General features: G+C 36.1%; 1 protein-coding gene across 1 annotated transcript in view; it reads left to right on the forward strand.

Moving 5' to 3' along the window:
• The window catches only part of ACTR8 (actin related protein 8), a 9087-nt gene extending 623 nt beyond the window's left edge, over nucleotides 1-8464 (forward strand). The window contains exons 2-13 of the mRNA XM_085302546.1: nucleotides 7-204; nucleotides 415-525; nucleotides 793-897; nucleotides 1416-1589; nucleotides 2109-2202; nucleotides 3782-3914; nucleotides 4239-4392; nucleotides 5117-5212; nucleotides 5971-6111; nucleotides 6532-6796; nucleotides 7113-7276; nucleotides 7736-8464. Of these exons, the coding sequence (XP_085158672.1) occupies nucleotides 7-204; nucleotides 415-525; nucleotides 793-897; nucleotides 1416-1589; nucleotides 2109-2202; nucleotides 3782-3914; nucleotides 4239-4392; nucleotides 5117-5212; nucleotides 5971-6111; nucleotides 6532-6796; nucleotides 7113-7276; nucleotides 7736-7879 (1779 nt within the window). The 3' untranslated portion in view covers nucleotides 7880-8464. The remainder of the gene's footprint in view (nucleotides 1-6; nucleotides 205-414; nucleotides 526-792; nucleotides 898-1415; nucleotides 1590-2108; nucleotides 2203-3781; nucleotides 3915-4238; nucleotides 4393-5116; nucleotides 5213-5970; nucleotides 6112-6531; nucleotides 6797-7112; nucleotides 7277-7735) is intronic.
• Nucleotides 8465-14252: the final 5788 nt, after the last annotated feature.

The following is a 14252-nucleotide window of genomic DNA, read 5'->3' on the forward strand; positions in this document are numbered from 1 at the left end:
CGGCGCGCTCCGGCTCTCTCTGTGTGTTTGCAGCAAATACAGAGCAACTTCATCGTGGTGATACACCCGGGCTCCACGACGCTGCGGCTGGGCAGAGCCACGGACACGCTGCCCGTGGGCATCCCGCACGTGCTGGCGCGGCGGCACCGGCAGCCCGGGCAGCCCGCCTACCGCGACAGCTGGCTCCTGCGCGACGGGCTCAGCGTAAGCGCCCCCGACCCCCCCGCGCGGGCTGGGGCTGCCGCGCTGGCCCCAGCGAGGGGCACCGCGGCCGCCCGGCCTCCTGTCAGCGCGCTGCGCTGGCGGCTTCCCTGAAGCCCCCAGACCTGCGCCAGGACATTGAAGCCRGTTAAAACACTTGAGCTGGCTTTGACAGATGTGCTGAAAGCTGTAATATCTGGGTCTTTTGTTTAGAAACCTGAAAGCACTGAGCAGAGACAAAATGGTCTTAAAATGGTGGACCAAGCAATATGGTCCAAAAAGATGTCAAACGGTGCAAGGCGTATACCGGTGTCACCCGATCAGGTAACTCATTTTAAGATTTCATTACATTGTTCATTCACATTGTCATTTGATGTGATACTGTATTTTAATGGATGGGAATGGCTACATGCTGCTTTATACCACAAATACGGGTGGTGCGGATGCGTGCCTTAACTCCAGAAACCAGAGAAGAACATACAGACTTACCACAGGTCTTCAGTGTGGGGGTTTCTTTGTGGTTTTTTTTCTTCTTTCATCATAGAAATAGTGAAATACGCATAAGCAACCTACGACTTAATTACATTTCAGGCTAGGTCATACAACAGACAGATGCGGCCAGCTATTTTAGATCACAGCTCTGGGGCCAAGTGGACAAACACATCAAATCATCCGGAATATTTGGTAGGGGAAGAGGTAAGATGCCTATTGAAATGAGGCTTAACATTATTTTTTTAATGCAGCTATTTAATCAGTAGCAATTTGCTATATAGTAGCAGCCATAGTATATGGTTGCTATTAAACAGCATTTGTGCAGGGACTTGTTGAGAAYTTTGTGTGTGTGTTATAGCTGAGGGAGAAAGACAAGAAACTGGTAAAAAGATCAGCATAGGAATCACTGAGGAATGATAAGGTCTTCCTGCACTTCAAAGAACCTGTAAATTATTTCACTTACTCATTTGAGATAATGGAAGAATATACTGGTATGTCCAAAGTAGATATCTATGGATATGAAAGTTCAAACATTTTAAATCATTTATTTTAATGTCTTTTTTTTTTGAAATGCTTTATAATCCATCCCTGTTATAACGAAATCCAGTGTTTCTATTGCTAAGAGTGCTATGTGTCTTGTTTCATCTGATTCTGAAATTATTTTCTAGTATTTGTAACTAACCTTTTAGGAAAGACAATGCATTGAACTTTCTTATTTTCAGGCACTGTATGTTAATCCACTGGACTCTTACAATATTCACTGGCCTATTAGAAGAGGGCAGTTGAATCTCCATCCAGGACCTGGTGGCTCCCTCACTGCAGTATTAGCAGATCTTGAAGTTATATGGTCACATGCAATACAAAAATATCTGGAAATACCATTGAAAGACCTAAAGGTGAGCTATGAACATGTTAACTTGCACCGTAAGCACTTTTGGAAATGTTGCTTTTAAAATTTAAAAGAGAAGCAACCTGTTGTTATTTTTAAGCTTCTTACTGGTGGTTTCCTTAATGGATAAATTCTCTCTGCTGGTGAACATGATTCCTAGGACTTCATTAGGATTTGTGCCTTTGAAGGCAAAATCTGCTAACAAATTTTAACAAGGAGGTTTGGAAATCCATTTCTAGAAATTTTACCATCTTACTCTGTGTTGGCTAAACAGGAAGGGCCTAATGCTCGCATAATTTTTCATCCTTGCTGAGTAGGTGTTTTTCTCCTGTCTGATATACTTCTGAACATTTTAATGGCCTAGAAACTCTTAACTTGGTACATACTCTGAATTGATTTTTAATTTATTGAAAATAATTCTGTTTTTTTAGCACCTTTTATAGTATGCTTTCTTCCTTAGCATCAGGTATTCAAAAAAGAAGTTTTAATCTGAGAGCTGGCATTAATTCACTGTTCTTATCTCCAGTACTACAGATGCATTTTACTAATTCCAGACATCTATAATAAACAACATGTGAAAGAACTGGTAAATATGATCCTAATGAAGATGGGCTTCTCAGGTACAACCATATATAAGCAAACTATTTAATGTTTAATATATAGCGTAAATATTTTTTTTCTCCTCTAAGGCGCATTTTTGTGGGCCAATCTCAGCTTACTGTTTTATCATTAGCACCTTTCATCTTTTGCTGTTCCCATAACTTACCTCTTTCAGCAGGGCAAAATGATTGACTAGTGTTGAAGCAAGTTTTTTCTTTGCTCTTAGATATTCCAACTGTGGTCTTCTCATTTTAGCTAGGATTAAAATGCTGTAGCAAGAGACAAGGATAATAAGCTAAATGATAAACAATACTCAAACAGTAAATTAATTGCAGGATGCTGGAGAGTAAAACTGCTATCTCTTAATAATTAATTAATATGAGGTAAATATAGTTCCCAAGCACTACTCTAAGCAGTATATAGGCTTAGATAATGTTGCTCAACCTGTGGAACCWGTTTAGTGTCCTCTGTATCAAATAGAGGACACTCATGTGACAAAAAGAGACTTTCCATCCAAAAAAATGAAGTGAGAAATACTGTAAAAACAGAGGTCAGTCTCACCATGCATATTCWTGCATTTGAACAAAATTTGATTCATTTCACCAGATTAAAATGAACTAGCCATATTAGCTTTTCTTTTTAGTTTTTGACCAGAATAGTTCTAAATCATGCCCTACTTGATTCTTTTTTGGTTTGTGCACAGTAGTAAGGTGAACAGTACCTACTTAATATTACTACATAAAAACTTTACTAGCACGAGCATAAAAGAGGTTGCAGTTGAAATGTCTTAGCTTCAGAGGAACAGAAAGAATACTAAGGAAAAATAGAAAGTTTCATGTTTTTGTTTGGTAAATCAGATACATGAAAGTGAAAATCAGGMAATACCATTAATAACTCTTCTGCAGTGTCCCATTTCCTAAATACTAACTTAGTAAAGAGCCAACTAATTATACAGCATAACTAAATTCTCTYATCTAAAAACATTTGCCTTTAAAACACAAGTTCACTTAGTTTTTGTCTACAAGTACAGCTCAAAGGGCCTATTCTTTTCCTTCGCTGATTAGAAGGAGAGACTGAGAGGCATGCAGTACTTCTCAACTTTAAATATGGGCTTGTAATATAAATATGGAARTAGTCTTTTACAGTTAAAGGTAGATTGAAAAGAAAGCAGAGGGCAAAATCAGACTATGTTTTTTTAATCTATTTACAGATCATATTTAAAATGATAATGAGAGTGATAAAACTAGAAAAATTAAGAAAAATATTCCAGTGCATCTGATAGCCAAAACCTTGCAGTATTTGTTGCAAAAATAAGTTGAGTCTAGAGACAACGTCTTTAGTCTCACAAAAATAAGAACACATGAACATAGACATCTATCCTGCTCTTAGCTTTTCTCAGGACTCTAGGGTCTAATCAACCATAAGTGTGTCCATTGCCCCACCTCACTTATTAAGTACATAAACTTTAAGTGCAGAGTCAGGCTATTAGTAAATTTTAAAAGATATTAAGATGTCCTTTAAATGTCAGAAACATGGCTTTGAAATTTGTCATGAACTGGATATATATATATTTTTTTTTTTGTTTCTCTGTATTGCTAGGAATTGTGGTACACCAGGAATCTGTGTGTGCTACTTTTGGAAGTGGTTTAAGCAGTGCATGTATAGTAGATGTGGGAGATCAGAAGACAAGTGTTTGCTGTGTAGAAGATGGTGTTTCCCATCGCAACACCAGGTATCTTAATGTGCAGAATTATTATAAACATATACTTAGTTACTTATGCAAAGACTTGACTATAAAAATGAGAAAAGTGTTTTACAAATACAGATTTTTTTTACTTTGAGTTGTGTAACAAGAGTCATCATGTTACACCGATATGAACCTTAAAAAAAAAAGTTTAAAAGAAGAAAAATGCAGAACTGACCCTGTGCTCTGCAAACTCTGTGGAAGTCATGATCACAGCATGTACGAAATRTTTCTTGTATTCCTATGTATGCTATTGTAGAAGGCTAGGATTTCAAAAGAGTAATTTCTTTTTTTTTTTCCTCTGCGCTTTAGGCTATGCCTAGCATACGGAGGATCTGATGTGTCAAGGTGTTTTTACTGGCTTATGCAACGAGCTGGGTTCCCATATAGAGACTGTCAGCTAACTAATAAGTTGGACTGCCTTCTGCTTCAGCACTTAAAGGAAACATTCTGTCATCTAGACCAGGTGACAAGGAAATACGCTGTTTTCTCCAAGTAAATTTTCCCCATCCCCTATGGAATGCTACTCTGGGGAGTCTGTGAGTTCATAATTTCTTGTAGTTAATGGGAAAAGAATTCATAAAGTCATTATAATACATGCAGTGGTTTAGAAATGTATGAGGTGAAGATGCATGAGACTTGAAAGGTTGTTTTTGTGCATAGTGTAGTTATTTTTAGGTATAGAATAGTTGCCTCATACTGCCCTCTGTAATGGGTATATTTTCAAYTATTAGATATGGGGAAGTTGTAGGAAATGGTTTTCAAGAGCATAGAAAATATTATGATTTACTCAGTAGAATACTGGCAGGAGATAGAAAAGGCTTAGACTTGAAGTATTTTTAATTTATTTTAGTCTACTTTAGAAAGTTTTTTTTAWTATTATTCTTTATGGCAGCAGCATATATATGCTGTTTTTCCAGCTTCAGATTTGTACGATCTGCCAGCAGGTCTCCTGATTCCACATAAAACCTTTCCCCACAAAACCTTATTGTAGAACATTAAGCATATAGATAGCTGTTCTGGCAGGAACAAGGAAAAGACTTTTAAAAATATTTCAAGAATAGATGCATGCAATTCAGGGTCTGAAGAATATTTTTACTTTTTAAGTTGTTGCCCACAGATTAAATGGGTTAAGCAGTTTGATATAGAGATATAAAAGATTTAATTTTGTTATTTTTTTTTAACTTCAGGATATTTCTGGACTGCAAGACCATGAGTTTCAAATTCGTCATCCAGATTCACCAGCTTTATTATACCAGTTCCGATTGGGGGATGAAAAATTACAGGTGACCTAAAACTAAATTACAGAAGGTGTCTTTACGCTCTGCGTTTCACTTGTATCCTCACATGGCTATTAAACCTATGTGATTTATGGGTTATCTTTAACCTTGTTTAGTTACGGTATTGAGATGAATTACTATAAATACGAATGTGCCTACTACAGCACTAGCAGATGCATGAGACTTTCTAACCAGCCTTAATTAAAATGATAGAAGCTTCAATTCAATATGATGTTTATCCTTCAAGTGCAAGAAATAAATGGTGATCTTAAAAGTTTTTTTCACCCGAGTTCTTTAATTTTGTAACAAACTATATTTGAATAATTGTTCATCATACAATACCATAATCTGTAAAGAAACTTCTGTGAATTTACAAGTGCTTGTTGTAGTTTTTATAAAATTACACAAAACTTGCACATTTCAGCCTATCACAGAATTGGTTAGGTTGGAAGGGACCTCTGGAGATCATCTAGTCCAACSTCCCTGCTCAGCAGGGTCACCTCGAGCATGTTAGACAGGGTTGCATCCAGGCRGGCCTTGAAGATCTCCAGAGAAGGAGACTCCACAACCTCTCTGGGCAACGTGTGCCAGGGCTCTGTCACTCTCACAGGGMAGAAATTCCTATAACAAACCTATTTGAAAAAATGTGTATTTAATTTTAAATTATGAGAAAATAAAAATAGAGCAAGCTTTTCCTTTTCTGTAGTAAGTAATAAAAAGGAAAAACTATTTGGTAAAGTCGTACCAAATCTCTTATTCTTCAGGCTCCMATGGCTCTGTTTTATCCAGCAACTTTTGGAATTGTGGGGCAAAAAATGACAACTTTACAATACAGGTCGCAAGGTGATCCTGAGGATCCTCATGATGAACACTACCTATTAGCCACACAGAGTAAGCAGGAGCAGGTGTGTGAATGCTTGTTTCATTTTTCATAAAATGTTATTTAACTGCAGAATGCAAACAAAACTCTTTAGCTCATCTCTGAAAATGAAGTTTGTCAACGGCCTTGAGGAATAAATTTAAAATAAGGAATTGCAGGTATCTAGACAAGTCCTTAATTAGAACCATATATTTTCAGAGTCTAAGATGTCTTCATTTTCTGGCAGTAATGCATGTGATGCATTTCAAAATAAAACTCTTACTTTGGAAGTGGGATTTAAAATTAAAATATGTGGTAATGCAGGTAGTAATGCAAAGTGTTAAACATTTTTGTGCAGTAAGGTAAAGAGAAGTGAAGGACTTGTTAAGGCTTTGTATTATTATGTAACTTGTTGAAGATCTTTATCTTTCATAGTTTAAGGATCAACTTGTTTTCTCGTTTTAAGTCTGCAAAAGCTACAGCTGATAGAAAATCAGTGTCCAAGCCTGGTGCATTTGAGGGAGACTTGCGAGGCCAGACCTCAGACATTTCAGAGAGGATCTACCCTCAAGAAGTGGAACTGGGATCTTCTCAGGGTGATTGTGTGATATCTGGAAATGATTCAGAGGAACCTTTAACTGCACACATGTCCAGGAAAACGGCTATCTCTCAGTTTGAAGGCAAAGCCTTAGGCCTTGACAAAGCCATTCTTCATAGTATTGACTGCTGTGGTAAGAATCATATTTGTATAATTCTGTAAAATACGCTTATCAGTCAATGTGGATTCTTCATGGTAGTGCGCTATGTTTTACCAAAGTAGTATCTTAATTTTATCTTTTCCAGCACAGCTACACTGTTTGTTGTATTTGAATTTTTGTTAAGATTTCTTCAGTTAATCTTTTGAAGCCCAAGAAATAGAAAAAGAATTTTAAAAGCGAATGCTTCCCTGTTTCTATCTGGTTGGACCTGTACTAAAATCTTTATAAGCTAAATACAAGCCTGTTAACTTTAAACTATATATGCTTTTCTTGTATAAACTTATTCCAGCATCTGATGATACAAAAAAGAAGATGTACAGCTCCATCCTAGTAGTGGGAGGAGGCCTTATGTTTCATAAAGCTCAGGAGTTTCTTCAACACCGAATTCTCAACAAAATGCCACCTTCTTTCAGAAGAGTTGTTGAAAATGTTGAAGTCATTACAAGACCTAAGGTACATTGTTAACTAATAGCTAAATRGTTGAGTTAGTAAATCACGATTGGTTAAGAGCTTTAACATTGTTACTTTTTCCCTTTCTTGTCCCCCCTCCCTTATTAAGATAAAAGAAAGTATGGATTAAAATCAGTAAGTTTCATTTGGCAATTATCAGCTAAATTTGTAAAATTAAAATCCAAGTATTTTTCATAGGCTAAAGGAAGGATTTTCCCCCATATGCCTGTAAGACATACTGTAAAAACAATGACTCCTCAAAACAGTACATAGTTTCTCCATAAATTTATCATATTATCATGGAAGAGTCTCTTTCTGAGTAAGTTGAGGAAAATTTCTTTTCTCTTCCCCTTACCTCCAAGATTCCATGCAGTGGTGAATCCTGTGGGATGCAGGTTTTGAGAACTGGAGGAGAAAAAAAAATGAACCAATGATTGTACACAATCTGTGTTTTGAATTTAGGATATGGATCCCCGCTTAATTGCATGGAAAGGAGGTGCAGTTTTGGCCTGTCTTGATACAACTCAGGAGCTATGGATATATCAGCGGGAATGGCAACGTTTTGGTGTCAGAATGTTACGAGAGCGAGCTGCATTTGTGTGGTAATTCATATGTTTACAGTGGAGCACGGTTAACTTAATATGCCTTACCCGAAATGCCACTTTTCCAGTGCAGAGGTATTGGTCTTCTGCTGATGGGTGTTTTTGTATTTTACTGAAACTAAGTCTTGAGATTTTCCAGTAGTAGTGCAAAAATCCTGTCAAGTGAGAAGGTGTTACCTTCAGCATTGCCATACTCTGTCTTTTAAATTGTATGCATCGAATTCTCTAGGTATAGTGTCACAGTCATCTCCAAATTCATATCTATATAATACAGGTTGTTTTGTGTATTAAAAATGCACAACATGGGTATTTGATACATTAAATACTAAAGTGGCAGATGTTAAACCAGGATTTGTTTGGGATGCACGTATGTTCCACGGAAGTAAGAGCTGCACACTGCAATCTATGGACTTAACAAGGCATTCTGATTCCTACTCTATTATTACTAGGAGAAAAAAAAAAATGTTATATAAATGATCACCCTGGAAAAAAAAAAAGTAAAACGAAGGATTTAAACTACTGTTGCTTTTTGTATTTTGCTTCTAAAATAAATTGTATTATTTACTGGAAAAACTTCAACAATATAGAAGTGGAGTGTTTTTTCTTGGCTATTCTCACCCTCAAGAGCTCTTGTTGATGTCGCACTGTCCCCTATTCTCTCTAAAACATACCCAAAAGAGCTAGGTCTGTAGTTTCACAGCCAGCACCAATCTGAATCCTATAGTAGGAGCATATGGGCATTCACCCCCAGCCAGTAATTGTCAATTACAAAAGTGATCAAAGACCAGGATACCATTTGTTATTTTCTGTTGTGGAGGCTCCTACCACCTCAAATCTGTATCTGCAATTATGATCTAGATAAAAACTATTAAAACACTTTAACTACAGTAAAAACCAAAGAGCAATTAATGTAGTTTCTAGAAAGTACACAAGAAAGAACTGTCTTATTTTTAATCTACTGTCAATAAAAGTTTTGGAGAAAAAGAATATTTCCAGGCACATGAGTCTAAGTACCTGAAAGTATTGGTACTGCATGCTGTGGTTACATTCCTGAATTTTATTTAAGACTATGTCTTATGGCCTTTTGTCTACCTTTTATCAAAGATCTGCACAAAGTTCAAAACTTTAGATCTTTATCTGGCAAGATGAGATGTTGCTGATGGATTTTTTGTGGGTTTTGTTTGTTTTTTAAAGGGTCTAAAATTCCAATCATAGCTTATAAACGTATATATTTATATAAAAGCAGCTAGATTGTGATACAGAAGTACATATGTGCAAAGATCTTGTTAGTATTTGTTGATCTACCACTGGTTCTCTTACGCAAACATTCTGAAACTTCACACCAGCAGGTGCTGACACTGGGACACACTGAAGGCTGAGGTAAGTTACTGCACATTCAGAAGKGCCTCATTCTTACAGCACCACATCAAACATACTGTAAATGCATATTGTTACTCAAAGTAACAAAGGCTCAGAAACAGCCTTTTAAGTCAGGTTGGAAAAAAAACAGTGCTGCTTAAATGCACCCAAGGACCCTATCAGTTAACTTCACAACTCTACAGAGGAGAGCAAGACTTAAATTACTTGATGGATTATGTTCTGGTATTGCCACAACTAATTATTTCTAATAGTTTCATTTGAGCAGAAGTTTACTTCAAAATTGTAGCATTTAGTAATGGATTTAACAGGTAGCAGGAGAAAAAAATGCTATAGTTTCTCAGCTCCAGTTAGAGGCTCCATATATTGTGATGGAGAAAGGACACAGACCTTTCTATTCTTGGTTTATATTGGTTTTTATATTACTGCTTCTCTTAGAAATCTTGACTGTAGAAGAAATCCATAAATTAATAGCCTTATCTTGCCTGCCTCTCAAGCATTTTTAATTAGTTTTAAGTCTCATTACAAAACTCTGTAAATAACTTAGTTTCACTTCACTAAAAACATACTTAGGTTATTTATTTTTAAGTGGGAGTTTTTAAAAATATTTTCCCTTTGGGGGATGAAATTTAATTACAAATCATACACTCCAACAGACTATCAATGGTATTTCTTTAATCATTGCTATAAAAAGTTGACTATATACATAAGATATGTATGTACATATATATGTATACATACATATATGTAGAATATATATATACAAGAAACTCTTTTTACTTAAAATACTCTTTTTACTTAAAATAAAACAAAAAATGTTATTTACCTCTATGCAAATATTGATGCCTTCATCACTCCCTGGTGTCCTCACAGAAATTATGCTTTCATTTATCTGATTGTGAAATTATGTCCMATAGAAGAATATGGAGGCGAGAAGAAAGTCAAAGACATTTATTACAACAGGAGTCACTGGTAAGTTAAATTGCACTCAATGTTAACTTCCATTTAAAATTGCATTAATAGATTCAAAAAATATACATACATACACACACACACACATATATATATAAATAAAAGCTGTTCTTAACACCAGTGTCATGGATAAGACCGGGCATATATTATTGTTACATATGCTTTTCTAATTAAACAAGATTAACATCTTAATTGCATTTCCTACTAAGGATGAATTTCATGTTAGTTAAGCCTCACCTAATCAGCTACTATAAATTTTCTTGCATGTTTTCTCTTTCATTGATTAATCTCACTCTGAGTATAATAATATTCTTTAAATCTTTAAAAATTAAAGCATACCATCTCAAAAAGGCAAATAACATATAATAGCAGAGCACAGCCATGATTCTTCTAGACTGTGTCCTTAGTATTTGCTAGCCAGCTCTGCTGATTTGACTATAGTGGTAGAATATGCCTCCTGCCATGCTAACACAGGAGGAGGACTTACAGGAGTATGCATTCAACGTATTATCACTTAGCAGAAAGTTACCTTTGCTTCCACACTTTTTTCTTCCCCCACGTAGTACTTCATAGTTTTGACACCCGTAAAAGTTTGCTAAATATTCTAGTCCTAGCTTGCTTGTAAAGTTCACTTCTAATTGTTTATCTATTTTACAGAAAAGTAAGTTTGGATTCCACAAACTTCCTGAGGTTTGAAAGGATTTCAGTGTAAAAATTTTGATGACTCTGTAAGTGATGAAATGTCAACTTCTGTTATATTTGTGCTTGTGATAGGCACTGTCCTCCTGCAGATGGCACCTTATGATCCAACTGAGTACTTGAAAAGTTTGAAAGTTTGGATTTTAAATATCCATAAATACAATTATTGTACTAAATTACACAAAATTTGGCATTTTTTCTTGTAGTTATAATTGAAGCTAATGTGTTGCAAAAATATTCATAATTGTAGAAATCTGTAGTTCATGTAAACATCTGTTTAAAAGTCATGGGAAAATGCCACACACAGAAAGAGTWCATTGCACTTTTAAAATACTCAGTTTTCTTTCCAACTACATTTTATAGCCTTGGTACAGGAAACATGGTATTTAGGTATTTAATTTAGGATGAAAGAATTCTTGCAGTTCATTTCTACTAGGAGTGAACTTGCTTCTTCTTCATTTGACAGACATCAACAGCTTTGTAGATTAACCTTTGGCTTTTCAACCTCGTATTTTCGATTGCACACAATAACAAAAGGTTAAAGTGAAAGACAGCCTAGAAGAAGTGTCAGAATTTTTACTTATGATTTACCTAATGTGAGAAAGGAAGAGTAGGCATAATATCATGACTTTCAAGACTGATTTAAGACTTTTTTATGGCTTGAGGCTGTAGATACCAAATTAATCTCTGTAAAATATTCCACCGACATTAGTGTTGAAGTTCTACTAGCTAAGTATAGAGACACAGCAAGTGGGAAGCATCAGCCTGGATTCTAGCACTTCGTTAATGACTTGCATATAACTGCTGCTTTGCATGTTTAAACAGTAACAGATGCTCATAACAGTTGGTACTCGCTAGTGTTAAACCGGACGTTAATATTTAACGATCAGAAAACTCCAAATTTATTCACAGTCTAAGACATTTTCTTGTAAAAGCTGGAGCAGAAATCAGTACAAATTGCAAGGGGGGATAAAAAAGCCAGCAAAACGAGGGCAGAATAAGTTACAGAAAATCTTGAATATACACTAAGCCTAGTGTATCTCTATAGCTAATAAGGCAAACTCAGTTTTCACTCCTGCCTACTTCAGCCAAATCTTCTGTAGCTTATATCCTGAGTAACAACGATAATATACAAAAACAGAAGAGAACAAAAAAAAAAGAATAGTAGATGGGTTCACATSCTAAAGCTCTGTAGTCATAACTCTTCTTGAAAATAGATGACCATAAGTCAGGACTACCTTCAGTTTTATTGCCAAAAAACATGCATATTTGTTAGTTCACTTTTTCATGTGGCYTTGCCCCTATTATACCATTTAATGTAATATGTTAATACAAGTTAACGTATTATTTTCTAAAAGCATAACTGATCTTTGTGGTATGTCATAGAAATAACTATTTTCTTTTGTATTTGATCTACAAGTTCAAGCATGGGTGTTTGTATTTTTCTCCCTAGTAAAAATATTTCAAATTTCACTATAAAACATTCTGTCAACCTCTGAAAATGGAGTTARTAAAAAGTCTTTTAAAGTCTTAAACCAGCTTTTAAATACATCACTGACTGCCTCAAACAACAGGATATAAATAAATCCACAGAGAAAAAAGAACCCTAGAATGAGATAAAAATCACAAACACTGAATATAAGCTGAAGAGCTTAGTTCTACGTGAACATAACATTACAGACAACACAAGTCAGTATCTTTCATGTTCCTGTAATTGATTTACACAAGAAGTACTGTTTAAACAAATTATTGACATTCATGCAGATTTAAGGGCTCTGTTTTCACAAATACATAATCCAAATATACTGTGACACAAACAGTATTTATATTTTTCCTACAAATTTCACCAACCTTTGTGCTGCTACTCTATGCATTGTGTTATTGTCTTTCCAAAAGCTTTGATGTAGCACGAGCCAACTGTAGCGATTCATACAGTAGAATCCAGCCCATTCGCCCACAGCCCTCTAGCAAAATACAACAGTAGCTGCCATAAGATCCTAATCGTTGGCTCCAGAGATCAGCACCTGAGAGTCTTTCCTGTGATGGTCAGGATTACGCAGATGTAATTGAGTTTTAGGTTTTTACTTTACCCATATTTTATGGGCMGAACTCTTCCAGATACTGATGGCATCAACAAATTAAGTTGATTTCATTTTGCTATAGGAAACTGATTATAATTATTGATCATTGTTAGTGTCATCATAGTGCTCAAGAGCTCTAGTTAGGGAGCGGGACCTCACCAGAGTCAGGGCTGTACAATCCTGGATCAAAAAAACTAGTATTCACTAAAAATAATGTGAGTAGTTCTTGCAAATGCATTGAGCACACATTTGTGTATATTTTAATGCACACTGAATATATATTTTCTATTGCTTTATGATTTACTTACTAAAAACTTTGAAAGTATACCAAAATACCTGAACACACATTAGAAATCCTGCAACATCCATCAGCTTGGTTTCAAGCATTATTRATCACCACATATTTTAAAGACCAGTTAAAACTGCTTAACTATTGACTACACATTTACTTATTGTTCTGCAGAGGACAATTACTTGTTTCCATTAATGAATAATTGTTCAGAAGTTTAMAATTTGGTGCTTAAATCTTCTTAATAAAACATCTAGTTACCATTTATTATTTTTATGCTTATCCAAGAGCAAGAACATTAATATTGGCATTTTGAATGGAATTTTATAGACCATCTTCCCCCAAAAGAGCTATCTCCGAATACAGCCTGGCCGACACGGAATACTCTTTTAAGATACTTAGAGGACAAAGCCAACAGAAAAGCTGTACAGCAGTTACCTAAGCCCTGCAGTCTCCTGAGCACCTTCGGTTGCCCTGTGGGATAGTGTTAAGAAATTTATTTTACTTATGTTTGTTTATCAGTGGCAATTAGCCAAGTTAGCTTGTCATTTCCAGATAACAAGTTAGCTAATAGACACCAGCACTGCGGGACAACCCGTTTTATTATCTGCTTATTTCTCTCCGAACACGTTACACAGATAAGGGGTATGAATTGAAGACTTTAAAATGCAACCCCTAACCCTATTTGCAAATACAGCAAATTAAGAAATAAAGCATGGAAATAACTGGTAAGCAGTAGAGAGAGATATTCGCACTGAGCAGAAAGGTGTCTGTGTAATTATGAAGAGGGAGCCTGCTCGTAGTGCAGCTTATGCGAAACACGCCGCTGTGCTCCCCTCCACCTGGTGATTCCTCGGGGGAAGGGGGGTGTCGCGGAGGCGACAGCGCTGCCGCGCGCGTCTCCCCTCACGCAGGCGTCCCCAGCGCGCCCCGGCGGAGGCCGCCACGGCCGCGAGGGC

The sequence above is a fragment of the Rhea americana genome, unplaced genomic scaffold (assembly GCF_003343005.1).
Source record: "Rhea americana isolate MKP2758 unplaced genomic scaffold, rheAme1 scaffold_19, whole genome shotgun sequence".
Taxonomy (NCBI): domain Eukaryota; kingdom Metazoa; phylum Chordata; class Aves; order Rheiformes; family Rheidae; genus Rhea; species Rhea americana.